Source organism: Aythya fuligula, chromosome 3 (genome assembly GCF_009819795.1).
Source record: "Aythya fuligula isolate bAytFul2 chromosome 3, bAytFul2.pri, whole genome shotgun sequence".
Taxonomy (NCBI): Eukaryota; Metazoa; Chordata; class Aves; order Anseriformes; family Anatidae; genus Aythya; species Aythya fuligula.
In genome coordinates, this window is record NC_045561.1 from 78,060,705 (window position 1) to 78,083,006 (window position 22,302).

Below are 22,302 nucleotides of genomic sequence, written 5' to 3' on the forward strand. Positions count from 1 at the left end.
GTTACCTGGCTTGATACTGACTACAGAGGATGCCTTTGTGAAATAACTCTCTCTGGGAATTCATGCAAGCTGCTGTGTAGAGAAACTCGCGATAGAATAAACAATTAGCAAAGACCAGCAATTGTTTGTTTTAGTTTCCACAGATTACTTTTACATGAAAACAAAGACCAGAACAGATGTCTAAGGTACCAAAAAAAAGTTATGTAACATTGAAAAGCAATCTCTTTTGGGGATGTTTGGGTATGAGGTTTGAACTTTATTTTGCTGTGAAGTCACAGCTACGACCTCGGCAAGTGTGGTGTTAATTACTGGAAGGCAGTAGCTGAGTGTTATTGAGCTTCCTCCTTTTTCTGCGAGTCTTCAGATGCATGCTTCTCTTGGCAGGCTGCATCCTGAATTTAACTCCTAATGTGTTCGTTTTTTTTTTTTTTCTTTCCAGTTATTGGCACCTATTTCTAAGGTTTGGAGAAAGATGTTAGCATCTTTAAAATGTTGTATGAGCTGCCAGCTGGGCTTTTGGTAGCTCAAGATGGCTGCAAGGTGACTTTTGGGGGATTCTGGAGAAATCCATCCTGGCTCTGTGCCTGGCCCAGTGTGCGTGGAGAGGGCCGTGCTGCTCAGAAGGCTGAGTTGCCATAAACATCAAGTTTCCGTATTCATCCCCAAATACACCTGCGTGCCACCCGAATGCGGTTGTTGAAAGTGCTGTGCTCTTTACTGCTGCTTTGTGCAGAAGTTAGTCCCACAGGGAATGTGAACAAACCTTGTGCAGAGGTAGAGGCAGGGTAGCCAAGTGCATGTCTTACATCTTTAATGTCCTGTATGTGTTTGCATCTCTGAAGGCTGTATAGCAAAAAAAAAATATTTTTATTCCATTCTTGTTATACTAGGTTTATGCCAAAATAAATTGGTCTCCTACAGGGCCTTAGTTTTACATGTATGTAGTGTCAATGATATCACCAGCGAGGTCTGCATGGGAAGATAAATTTCATGGAAGTGCTGATCGATTTAATTTTGGGCTCAACATGCTGATAATCAGTATTGAGACTAAGAAGATCACAACAAACCTGCTTCAGGATATGAACAAACAACATGCACATGTGAAGCTTGATATACGCTGACATAATAGGCACTGGAACATTAAAAAAAAAATTCTGAAAGATGTAGGCTTGTGAGTTTTAATGGAAAATATTTCATATAGGTAAGCCATGCTTACCTATAAAAAAAACATGGAGAGCTGTGTCTGGATTATATCAAGCAATAGTCTATCTTGTGCAATGACCTACTGAGAAACTTGAAAAACACAGAGGTGCCACCCAAAGAATAAGAAAAGACAGGTGAAATTAAGTAATTGCTTGGCTAATAGATATTTTGAGTGGGTTATAAAACCTTTATTTATGGCAGGAAGCTGAGTTTCTTCAAAGGTTCGCGCTTACCTAGTAAGTGCTGTCAAGACTCTGGAGAGTGACCTCTGTTCTCACTGGCTTCCACCTTTTGCTCTTTCTTCTTCCCCTTCCTGGATGAGCTTCCTTTCAGCTGTCAGTAGCATTTCCTTTCCATAGTGATTCTTTTGCTATGGTACTTGCAGTCGTGTTCTGAAAAGGTAAATTGTGCAATTTAGGACTGACAGGGCTGCGTGATGGATTATTCACCCATGCCATTTAAGTGAAGTTCTGTATTGGAAGCCATCAAGCATCTGTTGTGTGGAGGGAGCTGTTGTTGAGCCACAAACTCTTGCTTCCTCAGCCATATCATTGGCATGTTTGTCTTGTTTTCAAAAAGTCCTTGCAGGAGAATCCCTGCAGGCAGATCAGATGTGACGTCCTCTCCCCTGCCCATCTGCTTTTCAGCAGGTACGTACAACCTGGGCAGCAGACTTACCCAGGAGTTGGCTGTGCTTTGCGCTGCCGGTGTCCTGCTGTGGCACCAAAAGGAGACCAAACCTCCCTTCCCCATCAGCTGTGGCCAGGTGAAGCAGCTCTTTGCCCTTTGTTGCTGTGTGCCTGTACAGCTTGGAGCACGGGGGACCTAAACAAAGTTCACATCAGTGGAATTACAGACTTACTTTATCTTTAAAATGTTGTGGGTTTGGGATTTTTTCAGGGTCATGGGCAGTGGTGTTCCTTGTGGCATGGAGAAGTTGCGATATGTCTCTTCTGGACTTGTGTATGTTACTCAGTTACTCAACGGCCCATGATTTCAGCATGCTGATTTAATGATCGGGCTTTATAGCCCTGCATTTCAATTACTCATAGATATTTTTGGTGTTCAAGTGGAGCAGTTGTGAAACTTGGAAGTTCAAAATCCTAAAAGCCTACAATGGAAAGATATCCAACTCTCACATCGATCATTAGGAAGGTATTTTTCAACCTAATTTGGTTGGAGGGGGCAGGATTTCAGAAAATGAGCTATTCTTTCTCTAAAGTTCCTATCCAGAGTGCTTAGTGTGTCACACCCTTGTGTGTGGTGACACGGGGGACAGCTGTGCTCGATTACAGCATTGAAGTTTCAGTGAAATCTGTGTATGGCGTTGGATGTAATAAAAGGTGTTTTCACTCCGCGTAGGTGATCAAGTGCTCACACAGGAAGTGACTAATGCTGTTGGGCAGGTAGGGCTGCACTAATGACACCAGAAACAAAATGGGCTATATTTAAAAATATATAATAATTTAAACTGGATGCCAACAGGTGTTTCTTTTTTAAGAATACACCACACGGCAGTGGGAAATTCAGAACTGATTAACATGCTATTGCTTTGACCACTTATTTGCATTTTAGAGATTTAGATATTCCTGTGGGTTTGGGATTGAGGGGAGTTATCTTCATATATCATGCCTTGGGTTATACAACAGATAAATTAATTGTACTAATGCCGTACGTTGCAAACAGGAAATTGCTCATAGCTTTTTTTTTTTTTTTTATTCAAATGGAAAAATATGGAATTAGGATAGCTGATCAGTCTTAATTGTCTTATACTGGCAACAGTGGAAAAATCTTGGAGTTACGCCTACAACAGTTTAAACTACCTTGGAGGTCAGATTTGTTTCAACTTTTTGGGGGAGAGGACCCTATTTGTGGTATGGCTTTAGCTGTAACTAATAACAAATTTGTAAAATTAAGTTTTTCTCCAAAAATGTAAATTTAGGGGAGGAATAGCTATTCTGAAATTTCATTGAACCTCTAAATATTTTATGGAATCATGTTGAGTGCTGTAATAGTGTAAATATCTAAGATGGTGATTAAACCTTCATAATGAAGTTGAATTACAGATCACTTCCTGAAAGAGGAAATATACATGTTTTGGACACATCCTTTCCTTTCATGTTTCCGTTTGGATTCTTTGGTCTCTCGCTGTAAGTTTCCTTCTGAATTTGTGCGCTGCAGGTGATTGTGATTGTGATTCTGACTGGGATAGTGACAGAACCGTCATACTCCCTTCTTAGTGGCAATTAAATGAAGCAGTCCTACTATCTTATAGTGTTGGGGTTTTTTCCACCTTTTTTCTTCCACTTTTCTGCTTAGATTTCCTGAACGGTTTCTGCTACTCGACCAGGTTGTCTGTCCTTTACTGCACTTGTGTTTGCTGCTCAATGCATTTAAGTGTTGTGCAGCAGTCAATACTGTGTATGTATGTGGTCTATCTGCTGTCAAAGCAGGAGGACAAGTCCTATGTGAGTTCAGCAGGTGGTTTTATTTTATTTTTTTTTGAGTAAAGGAATCTTCCATGTATCACAGTTGTAGTAGTCTGCTGTTAACATCTAGCAATCCTGATCCAGATTTGTAGATGATTATTTTTTTCCCTATGCTTCTTCCAAATGGAAATGTTCTCTTCCACTTGAATTTGATTTGGAAAAAATACAATAAGGAGGTGGTTTGGGTACCTGGGAGAAAGAACTTTGAAGAAACCCATTTATTTTGTAAATACCACATGAAGGCCACTTCACTAAAAACCTATATGGTTTCCATGGTCGGGTGAGGGACTCGACATTGCAGGATGTCTGTCTTCATGGTTCAAATGCTAGTTACAGGATATCAAATGCAGTATGATGACAAACTGCTGTAAGACATGCAGATTTTTTCTCTAGGTGATTTAATTCACTATTATTCTGATAACACTGAGCTGTCCAAGTGTTCGTTGCTTTTTTTTTTTTTTCTGAGCCTTCCAAGATCTTAGCCAAGTCACCTAATACAGACGTCTCGCAGATGACCACTTATTGCAGTGACTTGGTGTTTGAGCTCAGCTTTGGCACTCAGTCACAAAGAGCTATTGAGGTGTTCTTTGAGATAAATCATAGTAATAGGAAAAGTACATTTGTATTTGCAAGATGCTCTCATACGCTGTAATGAGAGATTAATAACTTTCTTCAGAGGTTTGGATGTATATGCTTTTATGACCTCTTATTTTCTTTAAGCAGCGTCATTCTTCCTGTGGGCTGGAAGGCTTCTAACCTATTCATTGTTACTCATTATGGTTTTTCAAATGAAATCAAGGGGAACCGTAGTTTGCACTTAATTTTCAATGTACTCATTTGTACTTTGGGGATTTAGCACACAAAGCTTACAACAAATACAGAAATTACCACTGGTGTGGTATATTCTCCTATTTTTACTAATGTTTGTTTTCCTGATACATGTAAATTGTTCGGACTTCTTTATATATAGTATATTGTTTGTTGTAGGAAACTTGCAGAATTGTTCATTGTGTGAAGGCATAAGATATAACTGATAGAACTGTGGGGGAAGTCACTGATCCTTGAAAGACACGAGCTCTTTTTCATTCCACTTACGCTATATATGAGTCTCTTTTCAGTCTTCTGTAATTTTTAACATATTTACATTAAAATATTTATACTACACATTTACTTCTCTAAAGATTGAAAGTATGCTCCGGAGACCTCATTACTAAAAAATGGCTTTATAATTAGGGTGTCCTATGCTGGTAGGATTCATTTTACCCTTAACAAAAGATGTTTCATTAAATCTAAATGATTCCATAAAATGCTCTTAAACTTTCCCTTGATACACTATTCCCATTGCTTGGCAGCAAGTGGGTTGTGGGTTTAAGTGTAAGTATCCTTTGGCTTTATCACATCTGTCACTTTTTACCAGAATGACCCAGTTCTAAAGGTTTATATTTTAATATAAATGCAAACGGATTTTTAGCTCCTTTTTCATTATTTTCTTGCTGTACAGGTAAATTATTTAACTGGTGCTAAATTGAGTTTGACTGCAAAATCTTGTATTTTGTATACTCTTATGGCTGTTTCAACGATATCAACTTTCATTTTTGTAGGGAATACATAGAGTATGGGAGGGAGGAAATTTGAAGATTTGCTTTTGTTCAGTTAACCAATAGATTTCAGAGGTGCCATTGTAATGTTAGTATATTATCACTGTTGTTTAATACTAACAGTTTAGTGTTCTTGTAAGCCTTGTAAGCCTGTGTGTTTGCATGCAGTGGGACATCAGGTGATCAAGCTGGGCAGGGGAGAGTGCCAGGGACAAGCTCTGGAGCATCTCTTCTGCCATCTCTCCCTGTCCAGCTGGGAGTATTAGAGTGGAAAAATCATGCAGCTGGACCTCTTTCCACCAGCAAAGTGCTGAGGCATATCTTAACAAGTACCAGCAATGTTAACTACTAGGGGATAGTCCCTGTAAAGGTTCAAGCTGATTTTCAGCCCTAGCAGTGCTGCCAGAAGTTCTTAACGTTCTTTCTTGATACGTCTTTATAACTTGGCATTATTTGTTCAAAAAACATCTATAGCAAGGGGGGGGGAGGAGTATCTAACGTAGGAACACGTGGATAGAAGTTCCAAAATGACTGAAATTATTGCAAAATTGACACAGCCATGTTTGTTCTTCTGCAACAATGGAGAAATTCTTCTTGAGAAATGTCAGTACAATTCAGAACTTAACTAACAGCAGGATGACAGATTTCCGAAACTGCAGGCAGCATTTGGGTGAAGAGCACACAAGAAACACATCATTTATCATGGTGTTTGGGCATGCTGCCAAAACCACTAAAGTCACAAGTGCAAATGTTTCTGCCTTTCTTTTGCTCAGAAAAATCAATGTTGCTTGGTGGGTGGAAGCGATGGCAGTTCTTGGAGGCATCTCCTGCTGTTCTGTACAGGTGCAGCTTAAAAGGAAAAATCACAGGTGCATAGTCTTCCCTGGATGAAGGTAAGGGGGAGCAGGAGCAGTTGTGAAGGTAACAAGCCTCTGCGTGTGAGTTACTAAAATGAGGGAAGTCAAGTGGACTGAGCAAATTGTGAAGAGTAGATGTACACCCTTCTCTTCCCCTGCATGCCAGGCAAGAGGACATTGTGATCTAGGGAAAAGTTTCAGGGAAGAAGCAATGTGACTTGTGGCTGAACTTGGTGGCTCTTCTTTCTTTTCACTCTTTTCCCATCCCTTCTTCTTTCTTTTCCCAGCCAAGCTCGAACAGCAGTGACTGCTTTCCCCTTTCTGAAGTAAACCGCTGCAGCTAATCAGGCCTTTATGGAAACTTGGGCTTGTTCCAAACAATCATCAATGATTGCTTAACCACAGAAGGCATTTGCGTTTGTGACTACTATGTAGAAGTATTTGCTCTGGAATTAATGCTTTTCAAATAAAAAGTTCTTGTTTTTAATTTTTTAATAAGATGAGAGCTAAACATTTTGAGAGGTCATATTTGGTAGACAGGTCAATGGTGTTTAATGTCATGTGGTGTACTTTCATTTCAATGAGAATATCAATGAAATGCTAAATCAAATACTTTTGGGAAGTGTTGGTCTCTTTGATAACAAACATTTTTTATTATTTTTTTTTTTTGTCCTGAAAGCTAACAATCCTTTAGGATGATGTGAAATGGCAACCCAGTTTCTGGAGCCTTGCGAAGGTTTAATGCTGTCAAAAGTGATGTTTTAAGGCATCTTTCAACCTGCTCATCACTTTAGAAACCCTTGTAGTCAGTAATCCTTGTTTTCAGGGTTGGTTTTAGGGTGTTCTTGTTTGGCTGTTTGTTTTGTTAGTGTTTTTTGGACAAGTTTGAAGTACTTCCATTTGTAAATTGGTGGGCAGTATCTGCAGAAATGGCAAATAGTCTTTCCTACAATTGTAGGCATGGCGGTGTCTTTATTCTTGGAAATTAGAATTTGGTGAAAATTTTGGAACTTCTTATTAAGTAATGAGGTGACCCATTCATATTGTATATTTTATAGTCATTATTTTATTCTTACACTAGAAACCACTGAAGTGGTTGTTTATATTTGACAGTTATTGATAGAATTCCTCCCTCCTTCTTGTTAAGGAGCTGCTGGAAATACTTCTTAACTTACGGAAACAACTGATGAGTAATACATTTCTTCTCTTTAAAAAGCCTGGTTACCTCATAGCCATTCCCTTTGCTTTCAGTGCACAGCTGAGCATTCCGTATCCTTCAGGGTGACAGCTGCATGGAGAGCAGACATGGGGCCAGCAGACCGCGAGGAGGTGTGAGGACCGGCTTTGAAGTGCCGCGGGTGCCAATGTCAGCACGGGCACGGAGCTCAGGACTGAGCTTCACGCAGTGGGTATCTACACATGCAGCTGAGCAGTTTGAGTACTTGCACACAATGGGAAGATAGCCTAGTAATGACCTAGGTATGCCAAGATACAAGCTTTTTTCTGAAGAACAGTAATTTTAGGATGTACATGTGGAAAACACTGATGCATAAAGCTCACAGAAAAGGAATGCATTGCAGCCCTCCACACTTTCTGCTGTAGTTGCCATTAACTGCTTTTACTAAGGAGAGCTGCTGAGCATATTTCAGGCTTATTATAGGTAAACAGAGTTAGCACAAATACCTGGTACATGATCTGAAGGAGCAGATTGACGCGACAAGTAGGATGACTAACGGCTAGCTACTTCTGCAAGAGCTTCTCTCCTTGGCCAGGCATTTCCTACTTGTCTATTGGGTTGTGAACTAGTGATCATGTGTCACAGGGGGAATTAATTCAACTGCCTCATCAATTGGAAAACTAATTTAAAAGCACTTCAGTCTTCTACTGTTAGCCAGCTGAAGCTTCTCTCCTTGCAGCCTCACAGTTGTTCTCTAACGCAGAGGGAGGAGGGAAAGCTGTATTGAATCCTTCAGTAGTTTTTTTGGCAATAGGCAAGGTGCAGTCTTGGCTGACTTGCTGGGAGGGCTGTAAAGGTCTGAGGCCTGAGGAGGGGTACTGGGACAACTCATATGTGTGAGTTCTGGCTGTGCCTGTACCCCACATCTTTCAGATCCTCATGTGTGTTTGATCAGGTGATGTGAGGTCTTGGGCTAGACTCCAGATGGTGCAGGATAAGCCTGCCTTAGCATCCAGAAAGAGGAGACTGCAGTGTGGGTTGAAGATTATGTCTCTTATTATAGTCTAGTCTCCCTAAACATCCCAAAAGGTTAGCTGCAGAGAACTGAATTCAGTGACTGTAGCAGCTATTTTCAGCTTTCTCTTCAGTCCCAGCCAGTGCCTGATTACACAGTGATCCTCAAAGGACCAAAAGCGATGAAAAGCATAGTGAGACCTTGTTCTTCTTGCTACATGTATTTCCACAGCCTTATCTGATCGTGATGGTGTTTTTGCCAGAACCAAATCTCTCCCTCATGGCCAACTCAAGTTTTAGCCAGGAATCTAACTTGGCTACTGCGTGAAGCTGACCTCCTGTAGTAACAACCCCAGTATTATAGCCAGAATTTCGGCAAGAGAATTAACTCTGATGTTTCAGTTGTTAAATGCAGTGTTTACAAATCACTGCGTGCAGCTCTCTACTGGATTAGGTCAGTTCTGGTGCAGAATCATTCTTTCAGCTTGCACTGGAGGATTTTTCTTCTGTGTCATAGTTTTCTGCTGAGGTAGCTGAGGTAACAGTTTAGCTGTTTGAGATGGGTAGTTTGTTGCTTCTGCCTGGGAATTTGCTTTCACTTTTGCTTCTCAAAGTACAGATCGTAGCCATCGTTTAAGGTTTTGCTTTGATAGTTCCTGGAGAAGGCTGTTTTGTTTGCAGGTCTTGATCTTATGTTTGCTCCCTGTTGTGGCTGTATCTGTCATTCTATTAAACGTATTAATATGTTCCTTACATTTAGAACGTATTATGAGAAAGTAATTAAGTCATGTGAAATTGGAGCTTTGGCATGGTATCTGGGGCTCATCCAAATGTTGGTATGTGGAGACAAGCTTGGAAGACAGTTCTGTGTTAGCCTTTCCCAGGAAGTATTTACCCCTGAAAATATGTCAGCATGCACATTAGTCTACTTCTCAGGTTTATCCAGCTATGTAAAAGTTACCAGTTAATTTCACTTTGTAGGAGTCCTCATACAGTAGTAGCTTTTCACCAAAAGCAGCTTTGGTTATTCTGGATATGTACGGGTACAATGAGATAGCACTCCTTTGCAGGAATGCAGAGCAAAATAACCATTTATAATTCAATTCTTAGTTATTTCACAACAACTTCATTGCATAAACAAATTCCTTTAAGTTGCATGGTTTCTAAGGGAAGCCAAGTGATAGTAACTTAACCTTGTAAATTCCACCCTGAATCTAAGAAAGGAGGTATGTTACTATTTCTGATAATTGTCTGCCAGGTAAAAGTACTTCTCAGAATTTCATTTGCTTTATCTTGCACCTATGCAACCTGGTTGTTTGTGTATTAAATTTATCAAGTGATCAAGGACAGAACTTGTTTTCTTGTCTGATGGTCAAAAGTCAAAACATTGGTCATTGATACATGCACAAGAAAACTCATCTTCAACCTCAGACCTAGCAAAGATTTTGAAACTAAATAGTTGAGGTAGTTTTCTTAAGCAAAGCAGGATAGTTTAAGGATGACTATAAAATGTTTGTCCTTTTCTATAGACCATGGAATGTAGAGGATTTGGATGGTCAAAGAACAATTGTGAGATTCATGTTAAAAGTGCTTGCTATTTTTAAGTCACCACCAGCATCCATGGCAATGTTGCTTTCTTCTGTAGCCATCTTCTGGAATGCAATATTGAGAAGGGGGGAGCATCCTCTCTTCTACTCTTTCCCTCTGATTGTGAGTGCTTTTCTCTATTTTATGCTAAATGCCACTTTCAGTTGGGAAGATAATAAGCACCATGAAACACTTCTGTAGTTATTAAAATAACATATAATAGCAGCCGTTGTTGGTGAAGCCAAAGGTTCAATTAACTACTGCTGATGCTACCAGCTGAATCACTGTGTGGGCTAATTGGTATTAGAGGTTTGGTAATACAGATCACTGAATAGATTTCACAAATATCTGGTAGTTTGGGCCCTCTTTCTTATTTGAAAAGAGAATTGTAGTTGGCAAATATGAACTCAGGAGCCTTTTCCAGCTTCTGTGTCTGTTTTGGATCCTGTGTACTAAATAGTTGAAGAATGGGCTGTTGATCTACTCTTCTTATACAAGTAGTCACACAATACGCTCTTGCTGTGGTTGATGGATTTTGCGTAGGTCCATGTGAAAACTGAAGTGATGCTTCACAGTGAAGTTTGAGGCCAAGTGTTTTTACTCTTGCAGGTTTTAACTTTTTGTCCATCTTCAAGAAAAGCACGGGAAGGCATTCGGAGGGAGGAAGTTTTGATCTAGATACTGTGATTACTCATAGTAACTGTGGTTTTGATTTCTTGACTACCAGTTTGTAAAGGAACTTTGTTTGCTTGTTTTGGTTGTAATGTTGGTTGTTGTTAATAGCTAACAGTATTATTCTGTTGGAACTGATCTGAACCTGGTTAATCCAGTCTGAACCTGGTGGAGGCCAGAGCTTGGCTACTCAGTTTTCTTCTGCATGTGAGATGAGGAAACAGCAATATTCCTCAAGGGGGAATTGAATTTTGGTTTTGTTTGTTTGTTTTGCAGTTGATTGTTTTCTAGTATAAGTATTTAGATGAATTGTGGTAAACACTCATTGCATGACTGCTATTTCAGGAGCTCAGGTCTCCACACGCTGGAAGTCCGATGTGTCGTTGCATGGCAGAGGTAAAGCTCCCCTGCTGAGCAGCCTGTCACTGCGGCTGTGCCTGGATCCCCTCATGTTTGAGCTGTTTGCTCAGCTTTTGCAGCCTGTCCATGCCTCACCCTTCATACACATATGGGGTACATCCAGGCTGGGCTTGGGCATTCAAATACAGATGACAGTTTTTACAGCTTTATCCTGGGTATAGGAGAACAGGCTGTTCTCATCTGAATTTAAACCTGCTGACTGAAGAGTTAACCCATCATTTTTTCTCATTTACTTCACAAATATCAGCTGTCAGCGTTGCTTTGTTTCAGTTCCGTGCTCTGTATTACTTGGATGCAGTCTTCTTATCGTGCTGTTGGAAGCCTGACAAATGCTTGTGATGCAAAGGTCTCGCTGCTTCTCTGCTCCTACTTCCCATTTCTGTTAAGCCCCTGTGAGCAGTGGTGGCCAAGTTACTCGAGTGTATCATGGTATGCGGATGGTCTCCTGGCCCTTGCTTCCTTCCTGCAGCTCCTTCCCACACCTGGTCCTGTGTGCTTTTGGTCCCACTTCCAGGCAGCAGCAATGGCTGTCAGGGCTTGGATATTTTTGCCTCTTTTCCACCCCCAAAAGGGCAGATACTTGGCTCAGTCTGCCACCTTCAAAACTCTTCTTTCATGAACATCTTGTGTCTTTTACCAAAAGTGAATGCGTCTTCTAAGGAATAGGAAAACTATTGTGCTCACTACTTGGCCTTGTTAATATGCAAACCTAAACAAAACCAGAGAACTGTTGTGTGTTTCCTTGTTCCCTGTAACGAGTGCTTCGAGACCTGTGGGTTTGAGTCAGGTTCCTACAAGGTTTGCAGTTCCTGCTCCGTGTGGGTTTGGGTCAGGTTCCTTCAAGGTTTGCAGTTCCTGCCCCACATCCTGCTGGGCTGCCCTCAGCGGGGATTTTCCCCCTCACTCTGCCCTCACAGGCAGGCCAACGCAGGACGTAAAAGATGGCTTTGTCTTCTCAGCAAGCTGATGGAAGCTTTCTGCCCTCCATATCTCTTGGGGCAATTCTGGCTTGCCCCTTGGTCACAAAATGTCCCAGTGGCTTGGGTTAACACCTCTGATTGTGTCTGGACACGGGACTTGCTGTGACCTCCACCATGGGTGTTTCAACTCCATGCAGACACCAAGAGCGGCAGATAGCGTGTAACCTCTGTGCCTTCTGATTGCGTACACTGTGTTTGTGGAGTGGCAGAAACATGACCAAATGCAGTATAGTTGTCTGAAAACATTACTCAGGTTAAATCTTTTTTTTGTTTGTTTTTAATTGATTTGGTGATATGGACAGTAACAGGAGATGAAAGAGCAGAGGGGGGAGCTCATGCCCGTTGGTAATTATTTATGTCTGGTTAAGGAGAATTTTAGTGTTCATTTGTTTTTCTATAAATAATTTTCTATAAATCCTATTCCTATGCAAGTGGAACAATCGGAACCTGAATGTTTAAGCTGGTATCTAATCAACGTGAACAGATGAAACCTGGCCCTGTAGAAGGGACAAAAAGGAGTACAGCTTCATGTCAGCATGTTGTCTAGTGATGAAGCAAATTAAGAGGCCTTTAAGGAAAAGGTTTTGGTTGAGCTTAGACTCAGGAGAGTATCTCTCTCATTTATCCTCACTAATTAATTCTGGCCAGTTTAGCCAGTCAACATTGTGGTGGTGGTTGGATATGCTGCGATTCCTGCCCAGCTTCTTGCTTTTGCTTGTCTTTCTTGTCAAGGATGATATGTTAAAATGTTCTTCAAAGGCTCTTTTACTACTTCTTCAGTTGGGTGTTTTTTGGTTGGTTGGTTTGGTTTTTGTTTTAGTGTTGACAATGTGATAGTTAATGTAAATCGTAGAACTATGTAAGTGGAAGAGGTGTGGTGTCTGCTGGTGCCTGGAACTTTTGGGCCCTGGTGACTGTAAATGTGGCATGGTGCAGGAACCACATCCTTGCTATGGCTTCAGCCAGGTGCATAGTACCTGTGCCAAAGGAGAGTAAAGACTTTGTGTCCTCAGAGAAGAGATGTGAAGGAAGACACCATGATGGACCTTTTCAGGGGTGGTCTACATGAGCTTGTGACATAATAGAAGTCTGATTTAGTTGATTGCCTCCCTTGTTCTCCACTGACCGACTATGAAGAAAGGCTGGTCATTTTAGTTGATTTGGTGGTCGTGCAGGTATTTCCTGGTGTAAGAATTAAGAACTAACAATTATGAATTCAGTGTTGGCATACAGGAGTTCCTCACCAGTTTGAATTCTTTCTGTAACCTTTCTGAGATCAGCAATGTACCCATTGCTTGAGTTGGTGAAGACCCTCCCTTCTAGGTAGGGGAGGGATGCAATGTTACAGATGGTGGTTGGCAGAGAGGACAATATGGTGGCTTACTGAAAAATGGGTTCTAAAAGTAAGTTTAATGCAAGTCTGCTATCTAGAGACATGAATAAAAGGGGAGATGCAAAAGAAACACACCCATAGGGGTTTTGGTCTGTGCAACAATGAACTACAGGCAAGAACATACGTGAAGATATACAGTGCAGCTGGAGGTAGCACATGAAACCCAGTTTGTATTCCTACTTGGTAGAGATACAAATGAAGTAGTTGTATCTCATCTAGTCTCATCACTATTATTTCTAACTCTTCATTCTCACTTATTTTACATCACTGAGGATATGTTACAGTTTGGCAGTAAGCAGGGAGGACAAACTGAAAAAGAAAATCTGTTTCATAGGATTGCTTGTTTTTTGTTGTTGTTTTTGTTTTTTGTTTTTTTTTGTAAGAGTAGGACATCACTGGCATAACGCAGAGGCAGGGGATATGGATTACTAAAGTTAGTACTTAAACCACAGGAATGGTCATGGAACCACAACCTTAAAGACGGGTGCAAAATGCTTAGTAAAAGTTTCCAGTGTCTATTTTTTTTCCTTCTTGGTTGCACTTGTGTTGTGTCTGTTTGGATTTCATTCAATTAGCACCTACCACTGTGAAGTCCTATGGAGAGCTATTAAAATATTTTCCATGAAAACCTGTTTGATTGGTTTAAAAAAAAAAAAAAAAATCAAGATGATACTTCCCAGAAGTGAAGAAAGTAGTTCTTCACTTAGTTGAATCTTACAGAAAAAAAAATTAAAAAAAAAAAAAATGGAAGAACAACATTTCCAGTAAACTAGGAGGCAATAGGATTTTGCTTGCAAATAAAAGCAACTTTCTTCCATTAGTTTGTTCCTCTGTAGAATGTGAAAGTCCTGTGTATCAAACTGGCCCTTTACTTGCATCTGTGCACTTCCAAAGTATTTTTCATGCATAACATCCATGTTAGTTTACAGGGGAGAGCTTGGCTCACTGTTAGAAATTTAAGTGTTCTACAGGGGGAGTGGGGCGGTGTAATGCAGTTCTGATAGTTTAAATGTTGCTTTTCTGCAGGATGAAACTCATGAGAACCTGCTTTCACAGGATGAATTGTAAATGGTGCTAGCACCTCCCGAGATGATTTACGAAAGTTGAGCACAGCTGGGCGTAAGAACTGAATAGAGTCTGACATTTACTGTTGTGCAGCAGCTCAACTGCCTTTAGACATATCAGTCATTTCTCACGGTGTGAAAATATACCATGCTGTTGTGTATACTGAGGATTCTTAAGCTTTTAATACATGGTGGTACTTTGAAATTCAAAGACTTCTTAAAACTTTTGAGGGGTTTTGACATTGTGATAAGCTGATATTGAAGGATGAGGCTCTTCAAAAATTCTTTGAAAAAAAAATAATGAAAAAGAATAAAACTAGATAGTTGTTTTTTACCCAGGTTAAAAGATTTTTTTTCTCTGCTGTTCCGTAGCACCTCCAGGGTCTGCAGCAGCAGGTAGCCTAACAAGCTACTTCTAAAGCTGTACTTGCATCAATTGCTAATGCTAGTGCACAAACAAAGATGGACTGTTTTGGTAAGACAAGGCTCCATTGAAGTTACTGCTAATAAGCAAAACAGCTCTGTTCGCTTCAGTCCTATTCAAAACATAGGAAAAGAATCAATCTTTGCCAAACTTGAAAGGCTGAAACTATTACAGAGGATAAAAATGATTTACTTCAAGTGGGTGTAAAACATATTTTCAAAATAAACACTGAAACCACGCTTGACTTTTACCACATATTTAATCATATTTTGTGTGGGCATGAAAAATAGAAAGCGTTCAGCTTTGTGTTCCTTCATTTTATAAATGCAGGTTTGTTCTAACTACCATGTCATGTAAGTGGTGGTTCTTAAGCACCAGTTTAAATGCCAAATGCAGTGTGCCTTCTCAGCATGAAGTGTTGCTCTGATGCAGATTAGTTTACTTCTAGGAAAAGGGCTTACCCCTTTTAGTATTTCCCTAATTCTTAAACAACAACAATAACAAAGTAGCCATAGATGGGGTTCATTTGACTATTTAGATTTAAATTGTTTTGTCTATACTTCTTCAAATAGAAGCATTACTTCTGTTGTACAACATATGTTGAACTATTAATCCTTGTAGCAATGCAATAGTGTTTTGTATTTCTGTAGCAATTTTTTTCCTAGGTTAATGTATTTGGGTTCTTGGGAGCTGGACTGATTTTTCTTTCTGCTTCCTGAGCACAGATGATACACGGGGATAAATTAAAACAAACTCCACGTGTTCTGAAATGAATTACTGATAAGTGCTTTGGCCCAGCAGTCCATGTTCTGCAATGCAGAGCGCTGCTGGAGTTGTACTGACTCTTGGAAGGGGTAGGCACCAGCAGAGGAAAGATATACTTTTATGAAAGTCTGTATATATACATAATGGGAATACCTGCAAAGAAAAAGGCCAGAGCTATTAGAATGTGGGAAGCAAATGTTTAAAGGTCTGAGCATCTGCAAAACTTCTTACTTATATGAAGACTCCTAGCAGAGTAACTAGATCGTCCAGAGACCACTATCTCTGGTCCAAATACTTGGATAACAAACTGTGAGCATAAAACAATTCCTAGTACATTTATTTTGGATCACATGGTAAAGCCATAGATTAAATATTTCAGATGGCAATGTTCTCTCTAAAACAGGGATGTGCTGTGTCATGGTGACGTGATCTTCTTGCAGTGTGGTTGTAACACATTTTAACATGTATCAAACTGAGGTTTTTTGAATTTCTGAGAAGAATCACTCTGTCATATGCTTGGGTTCAACTTTTCACATGCTGCTTCAGGTATGTTAGTGTCTTCCACCTGTAAAATGTGGGCATTCCCCACAGCATGTTGAGGGGGGAAGTGGAATGTTTTGTGGGTTTTTTCGATTTTTTTTTTTTTAATGGTGCATTCAACCACATGCTCCTTCTGTTCCACCCTTGTCCAGGTAAAGGCCAAAATACCTGAATCTAGACTTGTTTGTGTGTGGCGGTGTTCTCCTTATCTTTTGGGGCTGGAGGTGAAGTTTTGGAGCATTTGCCTCCTGACAACGGGTATAGTTCAGGGGAGCCAGCCTCTCCTTTGTACCACGGGAAGGTCTCCTCTATCCTGACCTGCCCACAGCCTGAGCTGAGGCTGCGCAGGGCTGAGATCTCATCTCTGTGCTCTGGTCTGGGATGGACTGCTGCCATCTTATAACTTCCTCACCTCTTTGGTTCCACTGCATTGCTGGGGGAAACAAAAGCAGTGCCATGGGGATTTTTTAGAAGTCAATATGGGTTGACCTTGGGGTTCATACCTTTTTGTAATGTCTTTTCATACCTTTTTGTAATGTCTTCTCTAACTCCTGACTAAATTATCATTCAGTTGGAGCCCATATGACTCTGTAGCTGAGACAGCAAGGGCAGGGTTGTGTTGCTTTATCTTTTTTCCTTTCTTAGCTGAAATGCTGCACTAACAGTCTCTGGTTTATGATGTTTTCTGATACCGCCATGCAGTAGCAAGACCTGCATCAAAATCTGAGACGTTGCTATTGTATTTAGTATATTGTTTGCAGATCCCCATAACGGAGCATGTTAAAAAAAGTAAGCAGTCCAAGGAGATTGAATTGACCAACCTCAAAACAATAGCTCCTAGAAAGAGACACCCATTCCACTGTCAGCCCCCCGTCCTTCTTCTTTGCACGGAGATGGTTAGTAAGGAAGAATTGGGCTGGTGGTCAGCTCCACGTGTGCAGTCAACTCTCATTCATTCAGGACTATGTGTGGCAGACGTGAGTGAACAAGCTCATGCTGGGTCCTTGCAGACTCCTCAGACCCAGCAGGGTTTATTAACTCAGGCTCAGTGCCAAGTAAATACAGCCTCACTGCTCACAGACCAGCTAGGATCTGCTGTTTTGGCATGGAGTCCAAGTTAATAAAGCCTGCCAAGCGTGAAGGGTGCAGACCTGTGTCTAGCCCTGGTCTCAGATCCTGGAGCTCCGAACCTGTGTTGCAGATAACTGTCCATACAGATCAGCTTGGGACCATCAGGGCTCATTACATCAATAGCAGTTTCAGCCCTGATAAGTTGAGCATGCCTTTCTGTGTGTTCTTGTTTTGGTCATCTTATAGGGATTTTTTTTCTTTTTTAAATATTACAGCACTCAAGGTTCTGGGAAAATTTATTAGCTCAGTCAGCCCCGGGCTCAGTTGATGTTTTCTGTGCATGCTTAGCAGGAGTCGGCTCAGGGCTAGCACTGAGTCAGAGTTGATGATCCTAAATTGACTTTAATTTCTCTGTGCTGTGATTCCCAACACATTTTGGAATGAAAGTATACAGGCGTTTACATTACCTGCTTTCTCACTGCCTGTGTGAGCCGTGATAGTGGAGAGTTGGCTATTTCAGCCAAAACATGTAGTGCTGCATGGGTGCTGCTAGTTCACGTTTTGGTTTCATGGAGTACATTGCCATGGTATGTAACTACAGTTGTTATAGGAGTAATTAGCTTTTCTGTTGGATTTGGAAAATACCCTTTGAAAAAATGGCAGTTCACTTGGAGTAAGTCAAAATAACTTTAAGATGATATGCTTGATAGTCCGTGGACTGTTAGAGTACTTTAAATTGAATTTTCTTACAAAACTCACAAACGTTTGCTTCCTCAATGCTTGCAGAGTAGCACCTTTTCCAAACAAGAGGTCTTGCAACTCTTCTGTATGTTTTTTTCCCTCATTCAGGTGCAGCTGGGACAAGCGGATATAAAATGCCCAATCACAGAGTGCAGCGAACACCTGGATGAAACAACCATCCTCTATAACCTGCCCCACGAGGACATCATCAAGTATAAATATTTCCTGGAACTCAGCCGCATTGACTCCAGCACCAAGCCATGCCCTCAGTGCAAGCACTTTACAACCTTCCGGAGGAGAGGCCACATTCCTACCCCTGCCAAATTGGAGAACAAATACAAAGTGAGCATGGTCGCCAGAGCTGTGGGTAGGACAGCACTTGGTGGGCATTAAGTGAGCTTTCTTCTGTCACTGAGGCTTCATGCAAGCTGTGATTAGGAATATGAATCATTGATTAATTCATTTCTAACAATTTGAAGAGTTTAACTTTAGTCCTTACTTATTTGGTAAGGTGGCATAATTTTAGCCTGGCATAATTCAAAGAGTACTTTAAGAGTATTTTCTTTCGTCTCTGACATGCAGATAATATAGTCATGATTAGAAGAGACTGGGGAAGAGGAATCGCACTATTACTGATAATTTTAGCTGTGCAACTCCAGCAAAGATTAGGTTTTCCCTGAAACTCTCAAAAATGAATTTGGGACACTTGCTGTGTTAGGCGATAGCATCCTGTTGGCTTACTTCTTCTTAAGAACTGGAGCCATTGTCTGTTCTGCTTCTTGGTTTTGATTTCTTCAGTCCCTTACTATAGAGGTCAAACATTAATGTGGTTTCTCAATATCCTGTGGACTCTCAATACACAAAGTTTTAAAAAGATCAAAAACACCTTTTGACAGCACTTCTAGTAGAAGGCTTGCTTATACTGTGATTTCAATCAAAGTAAAAGCATGATGGCAGGCAGAAGCAGCTTTGAGCTCCTGAAGGTCCATCTTGGTTCCAAAAGATGAACATTCTGTCTGCAGCATCATGCTCTGTTTCAGTTTTCCATCCAGTTATTAGACTTGTGGTGGCTAATCTCATGATTGAGTTAGCCTTGCCTGGACAAACCAGTTTTCTTCAGTAGGAGTTTAGATGGTTGTTTAGATAGGCCTAATTACAGCATAAGATTCAGCCCAGTGTGAAGATTAAAAGGTACAAGGTTGTGTATCCAGTGGAATTGAAACCTCAGTAAAGCTAACTCTGAGATACAAGCTGCTCACATGTATCTGTGCAGTGTTTGAACTGCATGAAAGCTGCCACAAAGTCTGGTGTTGGACTCCAGATCTGGCATTGGACTTCTTTTCAGTTTTTTGACACCTTACACAGAGGTGAAAAATTCCATCTGCAGGTCAAGTTCCTTCTGTATGCAGCCATTCTTCTTCAGCCATCCACTCACTGTCCCTTCAGATACAGACAGGATGCATGGTCCAAGGTAGACCTACTGTTGTGATGCTTCTTCAGCAGCCTCTCATAAGGTGCCAGAGGCTGTGTTGTTCCCTCGAGCCCTGTCATAGTTTGTATAGCTGTTACATCATGGATGTGGCAACTCAGATTTTTTTTTTTTTTTTTGTTGTCCTCAAAGCATAAAATGAGTACTCCTGCCCACCAGTGCTCTCTGAGTTAAAATGCTGTGGTTGAAATGTTCTCACCACTCCCCTGGAAATACTATACAAAGAAAGAATAGGAGGCTGCCTTATGCGTTGCTAGAAGCTTTTCCTTGCTTCTGTGGTAAAGTGCTCTGTGTAGTCCTGATCTGTAGGGCTGAAGTCTTCTCTGGGAAACAAACCCTGTCAAAATGTGTGCTTTGAGCTGTGTCCAGGTGTGTTCCCTGGAGGAATGTCTAGTTGACACAGATCAGAAATGCAACTCGGAAAATGCTATCAAACAGTATGGATAGCCATGGTCCAGGGCTTTGGACTGTTCCCTGAATCTGTGTTGTTTTCTGCCATAGGTATACTTTTAGTGAGTTATTTTAGGATCAGCACATGGAAGAGGTGTAAAAAGAAGGCTATATATGACTGTGTATATGTGAGTAGTTACATGCACGTGAAGCTGTGGACCGTTATCTCTGTTTTCTTATTCTTATGTGATTTCTAATATGTTGTCTTGTGTGCCTCAAATTATAGGCTCTTTGGAGGCAAAGACTTTTTTTTTCCCACATATAGCATAGGAGAGGTCTGACTGGAGACAGGAAGGTCTTGCATACATGTATGTTGTCAGAGGAGAGGAAGAAGAGGGAAACTTGCTATGCAAACCTCCCTTTTGCTGTGAGTGTCCTTAGGACAGCACACTAAAGCAATATAATTACTTAGTTTCGTATATCAAGAACACATCACAAAGGGATCCAGCTTCCTAGTAAGGAAAGACCCTTGCCCTCTATCTTATGACCCAAATTAAGGGCGTAAGATTTTGTTGCTGGCAAGATTCTAATAAACTTTTGGTAAGAGCTGGTATGCCAAAGTACAAAGGAAATGGGAGGGAGGGGGAAAGAAAAATTGGTAATTAAGCTCCTATGTGTGGAACATATGAATATGGGTTTTACTAGAGTGATTTTCATGTTATTTTCTGTCTTTTGTTGTTGTTATTTCTGACAGCCCTGGATTTCACCTGTTTTAGTGTTGTCTCTTTGTCCTGCTATGAAAAAAGCACTTCTTGATTGGTGGGCTTTTTCTGCCTTAGCCCATGAGGTTCATAACAAAGTTTTCTTGCTTGCTTCTGTGAAGAAATACCATTGTATAAAATAAAGGCTTGAGTGCTTGACTTTGGAAATGTAAATGTTTTTTTTTTCAGTGTGGTTCTTACATAAGCTGTCTTTTGTTTGAACGACTGAAGAGCTTCTGAAACTCTATGCTCTAGAACTGGTAGGAATCTGTGGCTGTAAAGGTGCCGTGATGGAATGAATCTGTGTAGCTGATTCCAATGAGTTGTCCCTATTTTTTGATAAAATTTTAACCTTGAAATGCAGATATCTTCATGTCTACACATCACTTCAGTCAGCCTGAAGCCTGAACTTCTCTGAAAGTAGTGATTTTGCTGTTCTGTCCCTCTTTGCTCTTAGCTGTTTGTTCCTGCTGGCTTGCTTTTGCTCATGTTGATATTTTGTTGTCACATTGGGAGCTGGATCAAAGATCAGCTCCAATGGGACGCAAGATTTGTTTGTTTTGTTGTTGCTTATTTTCAGCTGGTACGAGACAAGGGATGGGTTGGTGATGAGGAGGAGGCAGCTGTTTTGGCAGGAGCCCATATTTTTTTTGGAAAAAAGTGACTGTAGCCATATCTAGAGATAGCATGAGATTCATGTCATCAACTGCACAATTTATTCAGCTATCCTAGCTTGTAACCAGCATTCCACTAAGCAGCAGAAAATCCCATTAATCTTCCTGCAGCTTCAAGCTCTCAGAATATTTTTAATGTGAAGTCAGTGTTGCTAACGTCATACCACAATGGTCAGTGCTTTGTGTTGCTGTTACCTACCAATTTTGAAAGGTCTCTTCCTGGGAGGTGAGGAAAATGATAGAATAGTTTACACTGAAGAGGCTTGCTAAGAAAATGGAAAATGTTAGCCTCAAAGGTCAGTATTTCAGAAAGCTGAGAACGAAGAGGGTTAGTATGAGAACTTCTGTATTTTTTTCTATTTCAAGGGAGATTGACGTCTTGGGTATGTGTCCTCTCAATTCTGATCAACTGAAATGGAAATCATAAAAGAAAAGGTAAATGTTGGTATAAGGAAAAACATACTTGAAAAAACACCAAAGGTTGGTTGTATTGTTGTTGTTTTCAGGTATAGTTTATCTGCTTTGTTGGGGTATAGTATATTTTACTACCTCAGACCATATGAAAAGAGTATGTCTGTGTCCTTGTTATGATTTCATGCACTAATACTCTGAAGCATAAAGCACATTGTTTGGTTTTCTCAGAAAAGTGGAGGAAGAATGATTTAAGAATCTGAAAGACAGCCACAATTGCCCTGTTGTGTTCCTATTTTTTGAGTACCTGCCATGCTGTTACACTGAATCCAAGTTTGAATAGGTTTAGGGTTTTGTTTTGCGGCCACCAGTTCCAAGAAAAGCAAGAATAATAATTCTTAAAAGAACATACTTCTCTTTGCCTGTACAATGTATGCTCAGACACTATGCAACAACAGTCAAGTGGCTCATTCAGAATCTTAAATCTATTTACTAACTCAGTTCTGTGGAAGGTGGAAAAGTAAACAAGTAACTCCAAACCTTTTAATGAGGTAGATTCCACTAGTTCACTTCAGTTCATCA

General features: G+C 40.6%; 1 protein-coding gene across 1 annotated transcript in view; it reads left to right on the forward strand.

Moving 5' to 3' along the window:
• RNF217 (ring finger protein 217) overlaps window positions 1-22,302 on the forward strand; it is a 53,198-nt gene that overhangs the window by 15,607 nt on the left and 15,289 nt on the right. Inside the window, exon 3 of the mRNA XM_032184473.1 lies at window positions 18,104-18,337. Within this exon, the coding sequence (XP_032040364.1) occupies window positions 18,104-18,337 (234 nt within the window). The remainder of the gene's footprint in view (window positions 1-18,103; window positions 18,338-22,302) is intronic.